General features: G+C 41.6%; 1 protein-coding gene across 1 annotated transcript in view; it reads left to right on the forward strand.

The window, feature by feature from the left end:
• Positions 1-18,732, forward strand: part of nol4la (nucleolar protein 4-like a) — a gene marked incomplete at both ends in the record, with an annotated part of 35,948 nt that extends 17,216 nt beyond the window's left edge. Inside the window, 9 exons of the mRNA XM_083975306.1 lie at positions 775-886; positions 2,843-2,952; positions 6,180-6,321; positions 9,869-10,203; positions 10,936-11,121; positions 12,572-12,760; positions 13,739-13,855; positions 15,098-15,287; positions 18,512-18,732. Of these exons, the coding sequence (XP_083831432.1) occupies positions 775-886; positions 2,843-2,952; positions 6,180-6,321; positions 9,869-10,203; positions 10,936-11,121; positions 12,572-12,760; positions 13,739-13,855; positions 15,098-15,287; positions 18,512-18,732 (1,602 nt within the window). The remainder of the gene's footprint in view (positions 1-774; positions 887-2,842; positions 2,953-6,179; positions 6,322-9,868; positions 10,204-10,935; positions 11,122-12,571; positions 12,761-13,738; positions 13,856-15,097; positions 15,288-18,511) is intronic.
• Positions 18,733-20,138: the final 1,406 nt, after the last annotated feature.

The raw sequence follows: 20,138 nt of genomic DNA on the forward strand, positions 1-20,138 counted from the left end.
GTTAGCGAATATACCGTACTTTCCGGATTATAGGCCGCACTTGAGTATAAGCTGCAGGTTTTCATGTTGTAACATGAGATATTTACACAGAAAGACAGTAGGGAACTGTGCAAGTCCGCTCACTTTTCCGCTGTTTTGGTTACGCTCCTCTCCTCCATGTGCATTTGTTTATAACGAAGCCGGCAAAAAAATAATAAATGGAGCGACCGGATAACGTTACATTACATATACGATGTTACGGCGTGTGTGTTTGTGTAGTCTTAACCGTCATAAACAAAAGATTACGGGTTACGGAGCGTGTTTGTGTTGCGGTGCTGCAGAGATGAAAGCTGGGACACCGGGGCGGGGAAAAAAGTAGCAGCTTATAGTCTGAAAAGTACAGTATATATGCAGTATATATAGAGAGAGAGAGAAAGAGAGAGATTTGGTCCCCCCCATGTTGACTCCATGGTTACGGCCTTGCTGCTGCAGATGGAATTAGGCCACAACGAAACCAGGAGCGCTCGGCCGCCCGTTCGTTCGCCTAGAGGGAGGATTCCTCCTCATGCCATGTCGAGATAACACATAATCACTGACCCCGAACTTTCACACGTGCATGGTACAAATAAAAAAAAAAAAACCCACACATATAACACCTGCATGCAGTTTGAGTTCAGTCACAGCCTGAAACGGTTTTATACCTAGTTTTCTATATATATATATATATTTTTTTTTTGGTTGTGATTGTGGTCGTTGTTGTGGCTCTAACCCGGTCTCCTGATGCTCTGCTCACAGATCGCAGAGACCTACGCCTTCCTGCCCAGAGAGGCGGTGACTCGCTTCCTAATGAGCTGTGGAGAGTGTCAGAAGAGGATGCACATCAACCCCAGCACCGCAGAGTTCAAAGGTAACCGCCGCACACCTGACCTCGCTGGATCGCTCACCCGCTCGCTCGCTCACTCATTCAGGAAGGTGTCATTAGCTGATGTGCTATTTTTGAGATCAACCTTTAAGAGCGGATTGTGCTCAGATCCTGTCACACACACATTGACATAGGGGAGGGGAGGGGAGAAAAGAAAAAAAGGGGCTTAATTAACGCACGCTGAGACATTATACAGACCGATCGGGCCTGTTCTACAGCAGCCGGCGGGGAAATAGTTTCATCATAACGTAGAAATGTGTGTTTTGTTTTTCTCCACACATGAGGTGTTGGTCCTGTGTGTGTTGGCACCTGAATGACAGCAGCGTGTGCAGCTCTCCATTGTCCTGTCAGACGTTAAATATGAGCCGGTCTGATCTCAGGTGTTTGTACTTTGAAGAGTTTTTGAATCAATCCGTCATTAATAAAACATATTGTACGTATCCATCACCGACATGATGTAACAAAGACTCAAGAGGACCACATCTCTATGGTGGTGGTGGTTGGTGGTGGTGGGATCATTTCAAAAAGCCACTAAGGCGATCACAGAGAACCTCTAGTGGCCGACGTGGAGAATGCAGCAGCACATTGTTTACATTCATGTGTGGCTGTGAGGATTTCAGCCTTTTTTCTGTTGCAGGATGTTGCAGCAAATCTGCAAAATGACAAGTAAAGGCTGAATGAGAAGCTGCACAAAAAGGAGATTAAAGCACATTCATCTGAAAACATTAAGTGTTTCCAGTGAGGGGGAAAAAAAGTGTGAGATGCATGCAGATGTGCAGTAAAGTACCCAAACTGAATGAATTAAGACCCAACAGGAAGTCAGGTGTAGATGTAACTCATTCACATGAGATCTCACACTCACTCAGTGTGATTTACTTATGTATCACAGAGAAAAAGACGCCGCCGCTGCTGCTGCATAATCTTCACATTTTTTCCAAGTTTCCCTCTGCACCACAGTCATCCGGTGGAGGCTGCACAGTGCATGAACACCCATGGGTGCACAAACAAGAGTTATAATTTTATAATGGTGCTAATTAGTGGTGCAGTTAGTATCGATATCGTTGTAATACAGTGTTAATGGGACTGTGAAGGAGAAAATCAGATATGTGTCGGGTGTTTGTGCTGCAGTGGTTTGTTTGTCTTTGTGTTGACAGTAGTTTCTAAGAAGACAATGGTGTTTTACAGTGTAAATAACAATTATAACCTGACACATTTATATTAAATATATCAGTATCATGATTATTAGATTTTAGTATCACTCTACAAGGAAATTTGATCTCTGTTTACTGCTTAATTCTCCAGGTTGCATGTGTGAAGCCTTTAAATAATTTACTTTATTGGGTCATTCCATGGAATCGGTGCCTTTTCAACTTTGAAAAGTTAAAATTTAAACTATATTTAATTGCTATTTTTTAAGTAGCCGGGAATCAAAGAAAGTTTAAAATGACAAGAAATTATGTTGTGCCATCTCAGGCTGTGGAATTTCATATTTTATTACAGTTTTAATGTTTTCCTAATCTTGTCAACCCTGTTACCGACATAAGATTTACAATATACAATATTTCTAATTAGAGATTATTGAGATTATTTACTATAAGTCTATATCAAAAGAGGCAGAAGTACAATTTATACTCAGACACTGTGGATAATGACCCAAATAGTGTCACTTTATTGTATCGATATGTGTTCATATATGAGTGGTTATAAATTATAAGTTGGTCAAAGTGGAGCTTGTGAAAAATTGTATTTAGCCTACAGTTTGGTAAAATCACACATTTATATGTCTTTATATGGACCTCCTCAGTTTTCAGTTATGTAGACATGATTAAGTTGTATATTATTTTATATCATCATTACATTTCATCCTTTTTTTTTTATTTATGAATGAATTAGTTTGTGCTCCATTTTTCATATTTAGTGTGTGTTTTTTCTTTTTGTCAGAAAATGACAGACCCACCTCTCTGGTCCCGGACCTCATCGACTACAACATGCCTCTTACTGCCACCTACCTGAAGCAGATGAAACTGCAGTGCATGACCACCACCGAGAGGGTGAGTAGTAGCTGCTACACCGTTGTAGTAGTTTGACATCTGTTCCCTCAGTGTTTGTGCAGCAGCAGCCAGCGCGCGTTCACAGGCGCAGTCGCCGTGCGCGTCCTCGTGGAGTCGGCTAATTGTAAGAATCTGCTTATTCACTGTAACTGTGGGCCGGGGTCTCCTTAACTTTTAGTGTTGAACAATCAAAGCAAAGAAGAGGAGGAGGAGATCAGTGTGAAGTGAGGATTAGCGAAGCTTTTTTTTTTTTTTTTAACTTTATTAGCAAATATTGTATGTACAGAACTAGCAAGGTGTAGCCTACATTAATGTAGCTACAGCACATCGAACATGAAAGGACAGTACAATGATTGAGTAAATTATAAAATATAGTTTGAATAAGCTTATTCAAACTATATTTTATAATTTAGGTTATAATCTAACCCTAAGTCTTACTATAAATAATGAAGGTAACAATAATAGAAAAAAACAGAATAAAACAGCTAGGGATGAGGAATAAAATCACATAGAAAAAAATAAAAAAGGACAAGGCAGTTATAAATAGAAAGTTAGTCAGAGGTTTTACTTAGAAATGTATTGCTTTTTTTGTTGTTTATCAAGTAAAGAGATTTAATAAGATAATTTAGTTCTAGTAGAAAAGGGGGAAATGTAGGAATCGAATTTGCTCATTTTTTTTGTGAATAAAGAATTTCGCATAAATAATGATAAAGTTCATTAGGTGTTCAAGAGCGCGATCTTTTGGATGAGCAAAGTAGCGAATAATATCTTTAATGTTGGGAGGAGGAGATCAGTGTGAAGTGAGGATTAGTGAAGCAGCCTGTTCATGCACACACACACGGAGTGACGTAACGCACGAGGCCACGCCCATATGTGGCTGTATGTGTGAGTGTTAGCGGTGTTTTAGTGTGTGTGTGACAGAAACACTCAGGAACCGCTGTCAGTAAAGTGCAGGAGCTGCTGCGCTGTTAGTACTTGGTGATGATGATGATGTGGATGATGTGGACCGCACTCACGCATTAATTAGGATTATCCGGAACAATGACCCAGGTTGTGATTCGCGGGTGAGTACAAATGGAAAAAAAAAAAAAAAAAATTGGTTGCATCTGTGAACAAACAGGGCAATAATTTAATAATAATAATAATAATGATCATAATAATAATAGTGGTGATGATAATGAAGCGTCATAGAGTGGGCTGCTGCTGCTCCATGTTTTTAAAGCAGCAGGTTTACATGTGTTTGTGTGTTTGTGGAGTCTGTTGCAGCTTTTCACAGCTCATCTGCTACTCTGTTTGCACGTCGCTCTGCAGAAGTTTGGTGCCTGTGAAAGACAAAACTACAACCTACAACAACAACAAAAACAACAGTCACAGTCACAGTCTTTATGTTCAAAGAGCAGGGATCATAAAAACCAGGTTTAACCAAACAAATCCGCTCTGTTTGCTCTTTACTTTTACTCTCAGAAGCACAAACAGCACTTAGAGCTGCAGCAGAAAACAGTAAAACAACTCCTGCTGCTGATGCTTTAGTATAATATTGTGATACCTGATGCACATTTTTCATCCTGTTATGTGTCTTAAAAGTGACGTTAAATCTTTGTTAACTCTTCTGTGTGATGACCGCAGCTTTTTAAAAAAGTACATCCTCCTCCTTTATTAATTATCTATCTTCCTAAAGCGTAGAGGACATTAATGATGCTACGTTTCCAACTACTTAGAAACTGTAATTAGAGACTCCCATCCCTCCCTCTCTCTCTCTCTCTCTCTCTGTTTCTCTCTGTGTCCCTCTCCCTCTCTCTCTTTAATGCTACATGCCTCACTTGGCACCTAATAGAGCTGTCACTGAGCATTTTGGTTCTCCTCAAACCCCTTTTTACAGAGGGACGGATGCATATTCCCAGGAGTTTAGGCCTATTTGTGTGCTCATGTGGGGAGGAATGAGATGTAATTCTGCTCCCATCACACAGTCGTGGCCTCTTCCTCTTCCTCCTCTTCCTCCTCCTCCTCCTCTTCCTCCTCTCCCCTGACTGAGATGCCAGCTGACACATGACGGCGAGCTGCACCGAGGCCGGAGAGAGAAATCGCTGCTGTCCATGTTGGCTCAAAGTGAACCGGGGCCTCTTACTCTCTTTCTCTCTTTCTCTCCGTCTTTCTGAAACGCTGTCGTGGCTTTTAGCAGAGAGAGAGAGAGAGAATCACACGCTGAGTTTTATTTATTTTATTTTTTAAAGCTGCAGCCTTTTTTACTGTAGTTTGTGAGATTATGCATTTTCCTCCTCCTTTGTGCTAATCCCCCGAGCCCCCCTCCAACCCCTCCTCTGTGGTTTAGCTACTCATGTTTGTGTTACGCTACAACAAGCATCTTTAGGGTCTCGACGTAACTGAGTTAAAAATAGCAGTTGCTCCAAGAAATGTATGACTTAACACTCAGGGAGGCGCCTGTGTTTCCTCGTGTTCCTCCTCCGCTGCTGCTGCCAGACATGACACAGTTAAATCCAACAATGGTCCTTTATTATTGTTGTTATCCTGGTTATTGCATTTGTCGGAGCATTGAAAGCATCACTGGTTGCTATGGTTGTCGTCCTTCAGCCGACAGATCCACACGGTGATTCAGTCGGTGAAAGCATCAACTCAAACACAAACTGCTGAAGCTTCAACTTGAACTAAAACATCATGTTTTTGTGTTTTTTCTCTGTGGGTTCGTCTCCTCGTCACTTTGCAGAGATGTTACAGGAGCATTTTCAGTTTCTAAAACCAGCTACAGTGTTTACATACAGACAGTATATTAGGGCCCATCTGTGTTTGTGTTTCAGTATAAACTTTTAAAATGAGGGAAACAGAGATTCAAAGAGACACGTTTGTTTGTTTCTTAGATCCCCATTAGCTGCTGTGCAAGACAGCAGCTATTCTTCCTGGGGTCAAAACATCATACATACAATGGACAACAGTAAAAGCTCACATCTCATTTACAAACTGTTCTTAAAGTACAAAGAAACAGAAATCATGCATTATTTGTGACATGCAACCGTCTCTGATGGTCAGAGAGTCGCTCCTTATTGTAAAAACAAATACATCTTTAGTCTCTGTTTAAAAACGTCTCGTTCTTCTCTCCCTCTGCGTCTCGGGGGACGAGTGGGAAAGTTGGAGGAGAGAAAAGAAAAGAAAAGAAAAGATGATATTTCTCCTGATAACACTTCTCATCCCCCTCTCCCTCCCTCCCTCCTCAGGATGACAGCTCGGTGAGCAGCGAGGACATGAACGGCACTGAACCCACATGGGTCGCAGCTGAGCCGCCCCCAGTGCCTGAGCCCAGTCCACCGAACGGAGAGCGAGTCAGCAACCCAGCGACGACCATCAAAGAAGAGGACGGTAGGAAACAGCACTCAGGACACGGCACATAGATGTATATATATATAGGCTATATATACTGTATATATATGGGTGATTCTTCAATTTTCTTTGAAACATTGAAAAAATACATTTATCTCAAAGCTTTCTCAGCATACCCTTCATCGTAAAAATTACACAATTGTTTGCGTGACGGTAATGACAGTTTTTACTTTTTAGAGCAAAGGTTAGTTAAGTTTTAGACCAGCCAGCAAAAAAATATACACTGTGAATATAACGTAAATAAAGGGAAATTTCTTATTCCCAAATAGCAACTTGTTCGGTAATGATGCCTCATAAACGCACATAGTTTAAGATTAATAAGTCTTCAGTTTACTCACATTTGTGGAGATCAATCAGTCCTCGTGCCCCTGGTACTTTCAGTTTCATGCAACGACAACTGAATAATAGTTTGAAAAACCTTTATTGCTCTAAAACAGCTGGTGTGATGACACATGTGCTGGGTACAGCGATATTTAACTATAAAAAATTGTGCAAATATAAACCAAATGGGTTTTATTAAAGTTATTATGTGGCAATAGAATGGGAAGTGGAGTTTTAATGAATTTAACACTTTTTATCACATTATTTTCCTGCATATCTGGATTTTTTCAAAATGTAAAAGGCATAATTAAGACATAATTCTTTTTTTCAGAGCTTTTACAACTTTAGCTCTCGACAAATACAATCACTGTTTCTTATAAAACCCCCCCTGGGGTCAGAAAAACTCCCTTAAATTATATATATATATATATACAGTATACACACACATACATACATGAGTTTTATTTACATCTGGAATCTGAAGGTTCACCCATCGACACGGTCCCGGTGCAGGAGGGAGCTGTGCAGGAAACAGCTTGCTCCTGTTCTTAGTGGACTAATCCAGATAAATCCACTCTTACAGGGGGGGTAGAGGGGGGTAGAGGGGGGGTAGCAGAACAACCACAGCCCCAATCCTTTTGTGCACCCCTCTCTCTCAGGGTGCAGGGGGGAGGAATTAGAGAAGTAGGACAAAGGCCGATATTAACCTTCAGAGATTAGACACCACTGTAGGAAAAATGGGGCACACACATCGCTGAAAAAAAAGGGTGGGGGGACGAATTACTCTGAGGTGTGTGAGCGCTCATCATGACAAACACAGAAATCATCATGTGGAATCAGTGCATGGTCGTAAACTGGGTTAAAATGCTATAATTTGCACCCACCCACCAGGGACTGAAGCCCCCATCACACCCCCATCTTCATCTTCATCTCGTTTCTCTCTTCCAAAGACCCCCCCCCAACCCACTACAACTTTTATTTATCCTGACAGTTGACCCCAATACCCACTTCCTTAACTGTGGGCAGGAAGTCCCGTCCCACCCCCCCTCACTGCCCCCTCCCCTCTTTATTGCAGTAAACAAACCCACATCGGTGAAGGAAATGGAAAGAAAGAAATGGTCTTAAAGAAACGTAATAATTAAGGATTAGATATACGATACAATAAGATAAGATACAATATGATTCAATATGATACAATAAGATACGATACAATATGATACAATAAGGCACAATAAGATAAGATAAGATACGATACAATTAGATAGGTACAAATATCAATTATGAGAAAGAAATGGTCTTATAGAAACTTAATAATTAGAGGTTAGATATTATACAATAATATAAGATACAATAAGGCACAATAAGATAAGATACGATACGATACAATTAGATAGGTACAAATATCAATTATGAGAAAGAAATGGTCTTATAGAAACTTGATAAATACGGGTTGGATAAGATAAGATAAGATACGATAATAACAAATATCAAATAAGAGAAATAAATCGTCTTATAGAAACTTAATAAAAACAACATTCACTGTTAATTCTTTATTTTGAATCTACGATATATGATACCATACGATACAATTAGATAGGTACAAATATTAAAGCAGAAGTAAGCGATCCGGTCGTTTGGGCTAATGCTGCGTTCCAGGCAGGCTTTTGAAACCGTAAGTTACAGCTTCAAGTCACGACTTACGACTTTGTAGCGTTCCAGGCAACCCACTCGTGTTTTTCCGACCTGTTTTACCTGTGAAAGTCACTATAACGGCCACTCGTAACTTCCAACCTGTGAAGTCGTACCAGATCGAACTGGTACGACTTCACAGGTCGGAAAAACACGAATTACGGGTTGCCTTGAACGCACCATAACTTCTTGTCAGCCGATGGAGTTAGCAGTCCCCGCCCTCGTCCCTACGTCACCACATTCACGCGCATCCCTTGGCTGCACACACAGAGAGGACCGCCCCTTTATGCCGTTCTCTCTCCTCATTGGATAAAGGTTGTAGGATACAAGGAAAGTTTTCTCCTCGGCTCAGAGCAGAGGGACTGACAGACCCGTGTTTCAGACCAAACACTCTATGTAAGTGATTGCTGTCGGAAGATATAACTATTTAAGACTTATATTAACACAAATATTCCGCTTACTTCTGCTTTAAATCTGAGAAAGAAATGGTCTTATAGAAAAGTTAGGTGTTAGATAAGATACAATTATTATTATAACCTTTATTTATTCTCGAGAGACATTGAGGTTGCCCTCATTTTCAATGTCGTCGAGTTTACAACGCAGTTTAAAAATATTGACAGTGGTTACAGTCATTTGAAGTGATTACAACCAATATACACTTAACAAGAAACAAGAAACACAATCATCTGAAACAGTTACAAATGGAAACACAGTTATTCATGACCAAGTACCTAAACTCACTGAGTGAAGGGAGCGCATCCAATCTCAGGATGTGCTGTAACGCGTTCCAAGAGCTAGGGGCATCATAACAAAAAGCAGTCTTGCCAATACTCGTAAAGACTCGAGGAACTTTGAGTAGCAGTAGTTCAGCCGAACGGGTCCTGTAAGTACCAGAGTTCCATTCCAACATATTTGCTACATACAGTGGTAATTTGCCTGTAAGAGCCTTAAAAATATATAAAAACCAGTGCCTCTTGCGCCTTTCCTCAAGAGAAGGCCAACCAACTTTTCCATACAAAACACAGTGGTGAGTATCATATTTATCACCCGTGATAAATCTTAGAGCTGAATGATGGACTGAATCTAGACGTTTCAGAGTTGAGGCAGCAGCATGTCTATAGATGATATCACCATAATCAATGACGGACATAAACACCGCTTCAATTATTAATTTTCTTGAGAGCATTGGAAAGCAAGATTTGTTTCTGTACAGAAAACCAATTTTTTGTCTCAACTTTAAGATAAGTTCATTAATATGATATTTGAACGAGAAATCCTCTTCTAGCCAGATCCCAAGATGTTTGTACTCCTTGACTCTCTCAATTTCTGAGCCAGTTTTGGTGTAAAGATGGATACTATTGTAATCAACATTTTTGGATCGGGTAAACAACATATATTTTGTCTTGTTTGCATTAAGCAGCAGTTTATGTTTGATTAATGATAAGATGATAAGATAACCTAAAAGCTAAAACATCCTCTCGTCTCGTCTCTCCCTCCTCCTCCTCCTCTCTGACAGATGACGACTCCTCGGAGAGCGGCAGCGCCAACGGGCTCCCGGCCCTGACCTCCCCGGACGTCCTGGCTGTGGGCGGCGGCGGCGGTGGCGGTGGGAACCCCCCAGATGGCGCCGGTGGCGGTGGCGGGGCAGTGGCGCCGTACGGGGAGCTGACGGAGAACGGAGTGGGCGCCCCGCTGGACTTCAGCACCACCTCGTCCTCGTCCTCCTCGGAGGATCAGCAGCCGGTCAACCTGAGCGACAGACTGCTGCCCGTCGGCAGCTCGCCGCCAAACTCCTCCTACCCCGCAGAGCCCAACAGGAAGTACCCCATCAAGACAGAGTACGCCAACAAGGTGAGCACAGGAAACGCTGATTGATCACTGGTCGTCTTCCCATCCGATCGTCTCTTTGGTCCACGACTCCACGACCACCAGTAGCTGCGTTTCCATCACAGGTTTACGCAAAATAAAAGCGATATTTCAGCAATTTCGAAAAAGTACAACTGCTCTCTGCAGGTTACGAGGTAAATTCATGCAAAACCACTGATGTGCGTTCCTGTCGGGACAGTTTTTCAGCAAGCAGTCTCTGAATTTACCTCTGAAACAACTATGTCTGGTAACGTTGTGTTATTATCTCATAGTGTGGTGAATGTGCAGGTCACAACTTGTCCACCAGAGCGTTTTGGAGTTGTTGGATGTGTATTTGATGACTCCTATGAGCCTCCGTAGCGTAGCTCTGAGCAGCTCGCGGCTCTGCTCCGCCGTTCTAAAAATAGCTTGCACCGACAATTAAAGGTAACAAACCTACTGCTATGACTATAGGGATTATGGCAATGGGAAAATTTGCCAAAATGTTGAACTATCCCTTTAAATTCTCTTCCCACAAGACTTCACTTTGAGGAAGATGGACATAAGCATCTTGTGTTTCCATGACAGTGATCTCAGCTGCCTCTACAACAGTTTTATCATATTAAAATGTATACTATATATAATATTACCGTGTTTTTATTGCGATATTTAGGTTTTGCGTGTTTCTAGGTTTAATAGAAACGCACCTCATGACTGTTCTTGTCTTTGTCGGTCCAGTCTCCTCCCTACAGCTCAGGAAGCTACGACTCTGTGAAAACTGAACTGAGCATGAGCGCTGAGGACCTGACCGCCGGTCGGACACAGATAATCGACGACGACGACGACGATCACGACGATCACGATGACAGTGACAAGATCAATGACGCTGAGGGGATGGACCCTGAGAGACTCAAAGCCTTCAATGTAAGTTACCCGTCCAACCTCACCTCACCTGTACCGATATGATATGATATGATATGATATGAAGATAGGTACAGATATCAAATATAAGAAAGAAATTATCTAATAGAAACGTAATAAATAGGGGATAGGTACGATACGATATGATATGATGAGTTAAGATAAGATACAATATGATACAATATGATACAATAAGATACGATATGATATGATAAGAATTTTCTCATAGAAACTTGATGAAACATTTAGATACAAATATCGAATATGAGAAAGAAATGGTCTTATAGAAATAATTAGGCGTTAGATACGATACAATAAGATAAGATACAATATGATACAATAAGATACCTTACAATAAGGCACAATAAGATAAGATGCTATACAATTAGATAAGTACAAATATCAAATATGAGAAAGAAATTGTCTTGTAGAAACTTGATAAATATGGGTTGGATACGATAAGGTATGATACGATACAATACAATTAGATAGGTACATATATCAAATATGAGAAAGAAATGGTCTTAAAGAAACTTAATAATTAGAAGTTAGATATTATACAATATTATAAGATACAATATGATACGATACAATAAGGCACAATAAGATAAGATACAGTACGATACGATACAATTAGATAGGTACAAATATCAATTATAAGAATGAAATGGTCTTATAGAAACTTGATAAATACGGGTTGGATAAGATAAGATAAAATACGATAATAACAAACATCAAATAAGAGAAATAAATCCTCTTATAGAAACTCAATAAAAACAACATTCATTGTTTATTCTTTATTCTGAATCTACGATATATGATATGATACAGTTAGATAGGTACAAATATTGAATATGAGAAAGAAATGGTCTTATAGAAACTTAATAATTAGGAGTTAGATACGATACAATAAGATAAGATACAATATGATACAATAAAATACAATACAATAAGGCACAATAAGATAAGATATGATACTATGAGACGATTAGATAGGTACAAATATCAAATAAGTGAAAGAAATGGTTTTATAGAAACTTGATAAAAAGGGGTTGGATATGATATGATGAGATACGATAAGAGAACAAAATCGTCTTATAGAAACTTAATAAAAAACAACATTCACTGTTTATTCTTTATTAGAGCAGCAAAGGTGCAGGAATACGAACTCGAGTGAACGAGCAAAGACCAGAAATATTGTCCTGCATATGAACAACGACGACTGGATTTTCATTGCTCCTGTTTTCATCACATCCCCCTCCCTCCCTCTTGATCCTCTCCTCTTCCACTCTACCTCCGACGCTCCCCCATCCGCTGCCTTTCCTCTCGCTCCCTTTTGTTTTCAACTCTCACACCCCTTTCCCCCCCCCTCTCACCCTGCACCCCCCACCTCCATTTTTCTGCTCTACATCCTCTCTCCCCTCCCCCCTCTCTCTCTCTCGGTCTCTGTCAGATGTTTGTGCGTCTGTTCGTGGATGAGAATCTGGACCGCATGGTTCCCATCTCCAAACAGCCCAAGGAGAAGATCCAGGCCATCATCGAGTCCTGCAGCCGTCAGTTCCCAGAGTTTCAGGAGCGTTCACGCAAACGCATCCGCACCTACCTCAAATCCTGTCGCCGCATGAAAAAAGGCGGTTTTGAGGTACAGACATCGCCCCCACACCCCACACCCGAAGTTAAAGGGATAGTTCACTCAAAATTGAAATTTCACTCATTATCTATACTCACCCTCATGTGGACTAAGGGCTGGGAGAAGTTTCAGAGTCCTCCGTGGCTTCTCTGAGTTACAGGGGGTCTCGGCGTAGCAGTGCATGTCCATATAACGGTTGCAAATGGATACCACTTTTCTTCGTGACAAAAAGACACACCAAAAAACATCCAAATACCTCCATGCTGCTCGTATGTAATGTCCGTCTTGTATTGAAGCCCCGAAATGCGAAATTGTTCAGAAAAAAATTGAATAAGTCTATATTTCAAGCTTGTTTGTAGCGGAAGCTCCTCTTCCTGGTCCGTCCAAATCTCGCGAGATTTGCGCCGGTGTCAGTGCGATTACTGACGCCGGCGCAAATCGCGCAAGACTTGGACGCTAGCTTCCGCTACAAACAAGCTTGAAATATAATAATAATAGTAATACATTTTATTTATAAGCGCTTTTTCAAATGCTCAAAGACACTTTACAGTTTAAAAATCATAAAATACAGCAATTTAAATAGTAAATACATTTAAAATATAGACTTATTACAATTTTTCGGAACAATTTCGCATTTCGGGGCTTTAATACAAGACGGACATTACATACGAGCAGCATGGAGGTATTTGGATGTTTTTTGGTGTGTCTTTTTGTTACGAAGACAGTTGGTATCCATTTGCAACCGTTATATGGACATGCACTGCTACGCCGAGACCCCCTGTAACTCAGAGAAGCCACGGAGGACTCTGAAACTTCTCCCAGCCCTTAGTCGACATGAGGGTGAGTAGATAATGAGTGCAATTTGAATTTTGGGTGAACTATTCTTTTAAAATACACTCTAACACACACACGCTTCAAAATAATTCAGTGTTTCACCTTCATAATGTGCAAAAATCTCCGTGACCCCCCTCCTCCTCCTGCTGCTGCCAGATACGACCAACACCTCCTCACCTCACCTCTGCCATGGCTGAGAACATCCTCGCCGCCGCCTGCGAGAGCGAGACACGAAACGCTGCCAAGAGGATGCGGCTCGACGTCTACCAAGCGGTAAACGCCTCGGTAGTAGTTGGTGTTTGTGAACGTGTTTTTTTTATGTCATTAAAGGTTAGGGTAGGAGATCCTGGAAAAAACGGTTCGAGCAGGCCACATTTTGAAAATACACAAATAATTCAAAAGTCCAAGCCCCTTTCCTCCGACTTCTAACTTCTTACTTTCCACCAGAACAAAATTATGTCAAATGGTCGTTTCTGTAAGAGGAACGCAGTCCTGGAACAAGTTACCATCACACATCAACTGCAACAACTACAAAAAAAAAATCTCAAACATTGGTTAAAAACAAATCAGACATGTACTCAAGTAGCTTAAATACTGCTCTTAATCTGATGCCTGTTCCCAGTACTGGGGCTTTTGGTATATTGTTCTGTAACTGGGGGTTAAAATTGTCTGTTTTTATTTTGTAATTTATTTTAATTGTCCATTGTATGATTTGTCGTCGCAAGGTTTTAAAGTCTTCTGTGCCTACTGTATGCTCTCTAGGAACTGGCATTGTCTTTTCTGCAGCGTGACTCGATTGTAGCGACTGAAGCACGCCTGCAATTAGAGACAGAGACGGCAGTTTGACTGACACATCACAGTCCAATTGACCTGAACGTGTCGTTAGGGTTAGGGCGTTCAATTCAATTAATTGGTTGCAATCGGGGTGTGAAGAAAGATTTCAAGCAATTCAGTAAAAAAAAATGCTCCAGAATAAGATCTCCAACCCTGTCTTTAAAGGGATAGTTCAACATTTTGGCAAATTGGCTCATTGCCATAATCCCTATAGTCATAGCAGTAGGTTCGTTACCTTTAATTGTCGGTGCAAACTGTTTTTAGAACGGCGGAGCAGAGCCACGAGCTGCTCAGAGCTACGCCACAGAGGCTTATAGGATTTCTTGGTTTCCCTCATCAAACTCATCAAATACACAATCCAACAACTCCACAACGCTCTGGTGGACAAGTTGTGACCTGCACATTCACCACGCTATGAGATAATAACAGAACGTTACCAGACAGAGTTGTTTTAGAGGTAAATTCATGCAAAACCGCTGATGCGCATTCCCATCGGGGGCAGTTTTTCGGCAAGCAGTCTCTGCATTTGCCTGGAAAACAACTCAGTTTTCTAACGAACCTACTCCTACGACTATAGGGATTATGGCAATGGGCCAATTTGCCAAAACTGCGCAACAATAAATGACAATATTCTGCTCAAACACAAAAAAAACACAAACAAAAATTTCTCTCTTTTTGCAGGATGAGCCGGCCTCCGCTGACAAGCCCAACGCGAGGGACGCGGCCCCTGCGACCCCGACGGCGTTCGCCATCTCCAGCGCAGCTTTCGCCCAGGACCAGCTCTACACCAACGGAGGCCTCAACTACAACCTGCGAGGATACGGGACGGTCGGCAGCAACCAGCAGAACTCAGCTGCTGCACAAACCAACGGTGAGGAGCTGGAATCAAATCCCGTTCTGCTGCGGAAACTGTAAAACACTTTTATTTATTTATTTTTTTCCCCCCAATTTCCCAGCGGAGGTGAACGATGGGACCTGATTGAGCTTTTAGATCCTCATCCGTCGGTTTTTATGTCTGCACTTTATGAACAGAGTGATTTTATTGTGTTGCTCACTTTCATTACATTTTAAATATTTAACAGCAGCGACGCGTCTGTGAAGAGTTAATGTTCTTGTTTGTCTGCGTAAACAGACACAGAACAAACCGTCTTTTAAAGAGATTATTTCCTCGGTAAAAGGCCGTTTACTGTGATGCTGTTGTTGGATTATTTAAAAAAGATCGGGGACATTGTTCCTGGAAAGAGTCGACACTCTCTCTGTGGCTCTTTGAGTGGAAACATGTTGATTAGTTCGACAACAACCTCATTTAATTCCTGTGGGATTTAGAGTGAAATGTCTATATCTATGTCTGTGTCAATAGAAAAGGACACGTGGGGCCCTAGTTTCTTAGACCAGGTGAAGTCTAAGTTCAGCGCAGCTTCGCCACGCCAACTAGGCGTGTCCAGGTCCATTTCGCAAGTTTGCTGGACAGCGCAGTCCGACTTAGACCAGCGCAAGCCCTCGTCCCTCCCACCGGCGCAAACGGCAAAGGGGGAGGAGAGAGGGCGGGAGGGAGACAGGAGGAGGAGAAGTGGGATTAACACAGCCGATTCGGATCTTCACCAATCAAAGGAGCTCCTCTCCTCACCTTTAACTGCGCGGCGGGCGATGCGCGCTGCAAGTTTGTCATTTTATACTTTGACATGGACGGAGGAAACAGCGACGCCAGAGGCCGAACCTCTCTCAGGAGGAAACAGCTGTTTCCCCGGAGGTCCGAGCTCAGAGTGGCCGAATAATGAGTTTACTAACATCCTTAACCAGGTTTGATCTGATACACTGAGAACCGGTGCTCAGTGTAGCCTAAGAAACAACAACTAATAAACTAATGAAGAAACTCACATTTATTCATTTCAATTTATTATTCCCTGTGTAAGACAGATGAGAGGTGTACACTAATCACAACATAAACAAACATGCGGGATGAAATCAGCGTAAAGGACGCTCTCTCTCTCTCTCTCTCTCTCTCTCTGTCCTCCTCTCTCTCTCTCTCTCTCTCTCTCTCTCTCTCTCTCTCTCTCTCTCTCTCTCTGTCCGTCTCTTTTTTTCTCTTTTTTTTCTGTGATAGAGATGCTGAGTATAGGCTATATACTGACTATCTGATAGCGAGGCTGTTGTGGTGGACTAAGAGAGATGATGATTTGTGTTTTGTTTTTCAATACGGCTGCGTGATGCGGTAAATAAATAAATAAAGCGATCATCACAAGGGCAGAGTGGTATCTCAACACGGCAGCGACATGCAGTCATCCACCCTCAGTCCTGCTTGGGACATCCACAGCTGCTTTTCAGTGCCAGTTCGTCCCTGCTGTGTTAATTCAGGTGGAGTTTCCATTACGCGTGCCACAGCCTTTGATCTCTGCTTTGATCTGACGTCAGATGTGACGGGACAATCTATATAGATATAAATTCACGTGTTGATTCCATTAGTTGCATTAAATAGTGGTTATTGTGGATATTTATTGCATTGAAATGTGTCTGGAACTGTGGAGATCTGCCTGTGAGGTCTTGGTGACGTGTGTGCACTGCAGGTCAGTCAGCCAAACTTCCACTGCACCTGCTGCGCTCCGCTCTGCGCTGAGAATAGACCTGGTTGGAGGTGGCGAGCTTTCAGCGCAACCTCGGCGAGACATTTTCGCACAAAACTTCCACTGCACCAAGCTGAATCTGTGACGCCTCCCCCTGCTGCGCGACCACGCCTATCTCAGCGCAGCGCGATCTGCCAATCTCCCAATCTGACTTTGCGCTAGGCTGCGCTGGTCGAAACTTGCATTAGACCGGCTGCGCTACCTTGCGCCACCTGCGCTGCGCCAAGAAACTAGGGCCCGTGGTGTTAAACTTTGGGTTGTAATAACCTTGTTGACGTTGTTTCTTAATAAACCGAACGCTGCCACAGCGGGTTGAGACGCTTTCGGAGGTTTATTATTCCTATATAGGGTACAAACTAAAGTAATGGTAACTGAAACTAAAACACAGAGTTTAGTTCTTTTTCTTCTCTTTTCCTCCTCCAGACATTTTCCAGCTTCCATTTCACAGACATTTAGAAATAAAAGTGAAAATACTCGTTCCCTCTATGTTTCCTGTACAACATTGTGTAGGAATTACTCCCATCTAGTGTTGCGGTTGTATATCGCAAGCAACTCAATCGTATTTTTCATGCTGCATTCACGTGAAATTGGGCAGACGGCAGACGGACGATGACGGTGACATGGCGATGTCGTATTGTGTACCTGACCCACGTTTTACCGGCTTTCTGTGACTAAAATGACATCTTGTTTGTTACCGACGGCCGTCTGCCCAATGCATCATAAACCGTTCACACTGGATTCTGATATAGGCCACATTTTAGATGGTGATGTGAACAGCCAAACAAAAAATAGGATCTGAGTGAAAAATCTAAATTAAAAAAGACCCTCAGTCTGAACATAGTCTCCTGACTTTTCCTCAGATTAAAAAAAAAAAAAAATTCAACTACTTTGGTTCAGAAAACTAAGGTCGTTCTCATCAACCTCAGCTACGTCCTGTGTATGTGTTTGATGCTAATTTACCAATGTAGAAAACACAATAAACATTATATCACCACTGTGTTAGCATGTTAGCATTTTAAAACCATGGGCAAATAAAACCAAAATCCAAATATAGCTACATTGTGATATACCACTAGAGATAAGTAAGCAAAAACAAACTTCATTTGTGTGTTTGTTTGCTTTGTCTTGTAATTTGGTTGAACTGGCCTTTGACAATATTTGTGATTTGTCTTGTTTTGACTTCAGTTTGCAGGAATCTCAGTTTTTTTTTTTAAGATATTGAGCTCAACATGAATACTGGGTTAGCTATTTAAAGATTTATATTATTGCTTTGACTGATTCTCATTTTATTTATCATTTCCCTCGGTGTCTAATATATAAACTTTTTATTTAACTTGAAGCACTTGATGTCATAAAACGTGCTCTATAAATACGTTTTTTAATATTATCATTTGTTTTCAAGTTATTTATCTCTTACATATGCTTTGATATTATATTATTATTATATTCATGTTTCCCTCCGTTGTGTCCTCAGGCCCCACAGACCTGAGTATGAAGGCCGTCGGCCCGAACTCCTCCTCCTCCTCCAGCTCCAACAGTCACGGTCAGGGCGGCGGCGGCGGCGGAGCGTCGGCGCAGCTCAGCCCGCCGGAGGTGACGGCGGTGAGGCAGCTCATCGCGGGGTACCGGGAGTCGGCGGCCTTCCTGCTGCGCTCCGCGGACGAGCTGGAAAACCTGATCCTGCAGCAGAACTGAGTCCGAGCCAAACGGTGCCGAGGCCCTTTTCCTTTTCCTCCTCCTGCTCCTCTGTCGCTCTCAGTCACCGTGTTCGCGACGGGACTTTTATCAAACAAAGACAGAAATGTGCGAGAACGAGTGGTTCTGCAGCAGCAGCACAGTGTGGGTCCTGTAGGTATCGTACCTTTACTTATTCCCACATGTTTCTGTGTTTTGGACGGACGGGCCAGAACATATCACACAGGCTGAAGGAAAAAAAAAAAAAAGTTTATTTATGCATTTGGTTCACTTTGACCTTAGTGCCCTGTTTATCTGTAGCCATTCATCTCATTCAGTTCCTTTTACCACCTCGACCTCCATTCGTCTCAGGAAGCGATGATCTATGTGAAAACAAACATACAAAAAAAAAAAAACATTATAGAAATAAAACAAGAATCTGCATCGGTACAACAGGGGGAGTTACTGTACCAGAGGTGTCGAATCAGCTGTGACCGTGACGCCACATTGGCTCGTTTTTGTGCAGATTTTTTGGACGGATTAATAGTGAACTAGCAGTGGTTTTTAGTGTCGGTACCTTTGTTTCTATGTTTTATTACACAGATGTTAGATATACTGTGCAGTGGCATGATTTGACAAAAACTTAAAACACCAAATTATTCACCTTTTCAGCATTCAAAACGAAGAAAAACATGCTGCTAAATCCATCCACTGACCTCAACAGCTCCTGTACGATGTGCAAAAAAAAGAAAAAAAAGAAAATTACAAAGCAGCAACAACTAGAGAAAAGATATTAGAGAGTTTCACCTTTTTAAATTCGGGACAACAGATCAATCTTTACCTCGGTCCTGCTCTGTCCAGTGGTTTCCAGATGTTTTACAGCTCATTAATCCAAGGTGACTTTATTATCTATATTATTTTCTGTTACTTTATTATTATTATTATGAGTATTTCTATTATCACTATTACATAAAGAAACAAGAAGAAGGAAGAGGCTCCGTATGAAGCCTTGGTATGCAAACTGAGGTCGCAGACACCTGTCAGGGACAACAACAAAAAGTAAATGAATAAAAATAATAAAGCAGATTTAGACTCTTGGGTTTTATGACCAGTGCTTCTGGAACAAAACGTGGAAAAAGGTGCAATATTGAAGATAATCAGTAAAAAAGGTGTGCTTACTGAAATGAAGGTGTTTTAAAAGGCGTTTTAAGACCCCGCGCCTGCTGTTACTGTCAAGATGTAGAGACGGAAAGATTTTTAAAAAGATGAAGAAGATGAAGTAGTGATATCCCATGCAGCATTGTAGCCAATTTCAATGTTGTTCAATGTCTGTTGTGAATACTGATCTTTATTGCTAACCTCATAACTGAGGCACTTTCATGTGTTGGGATCAGTCGTATCCGTATAGTAATGATGATGATGGTGAT

This window comes from Trachurus trachurus (genome assembly GCF_905171665.1).
Source record: "Trachurus trachurus genome assembly, chromosome: 7".
Taxonomy (NCBI): domain Eukaryota; kingdom Metazoa; phylum Chordata; class Actinopteri; order Carangiformes; family Carangidae; genus Trachurus; species Trachurus trachurus.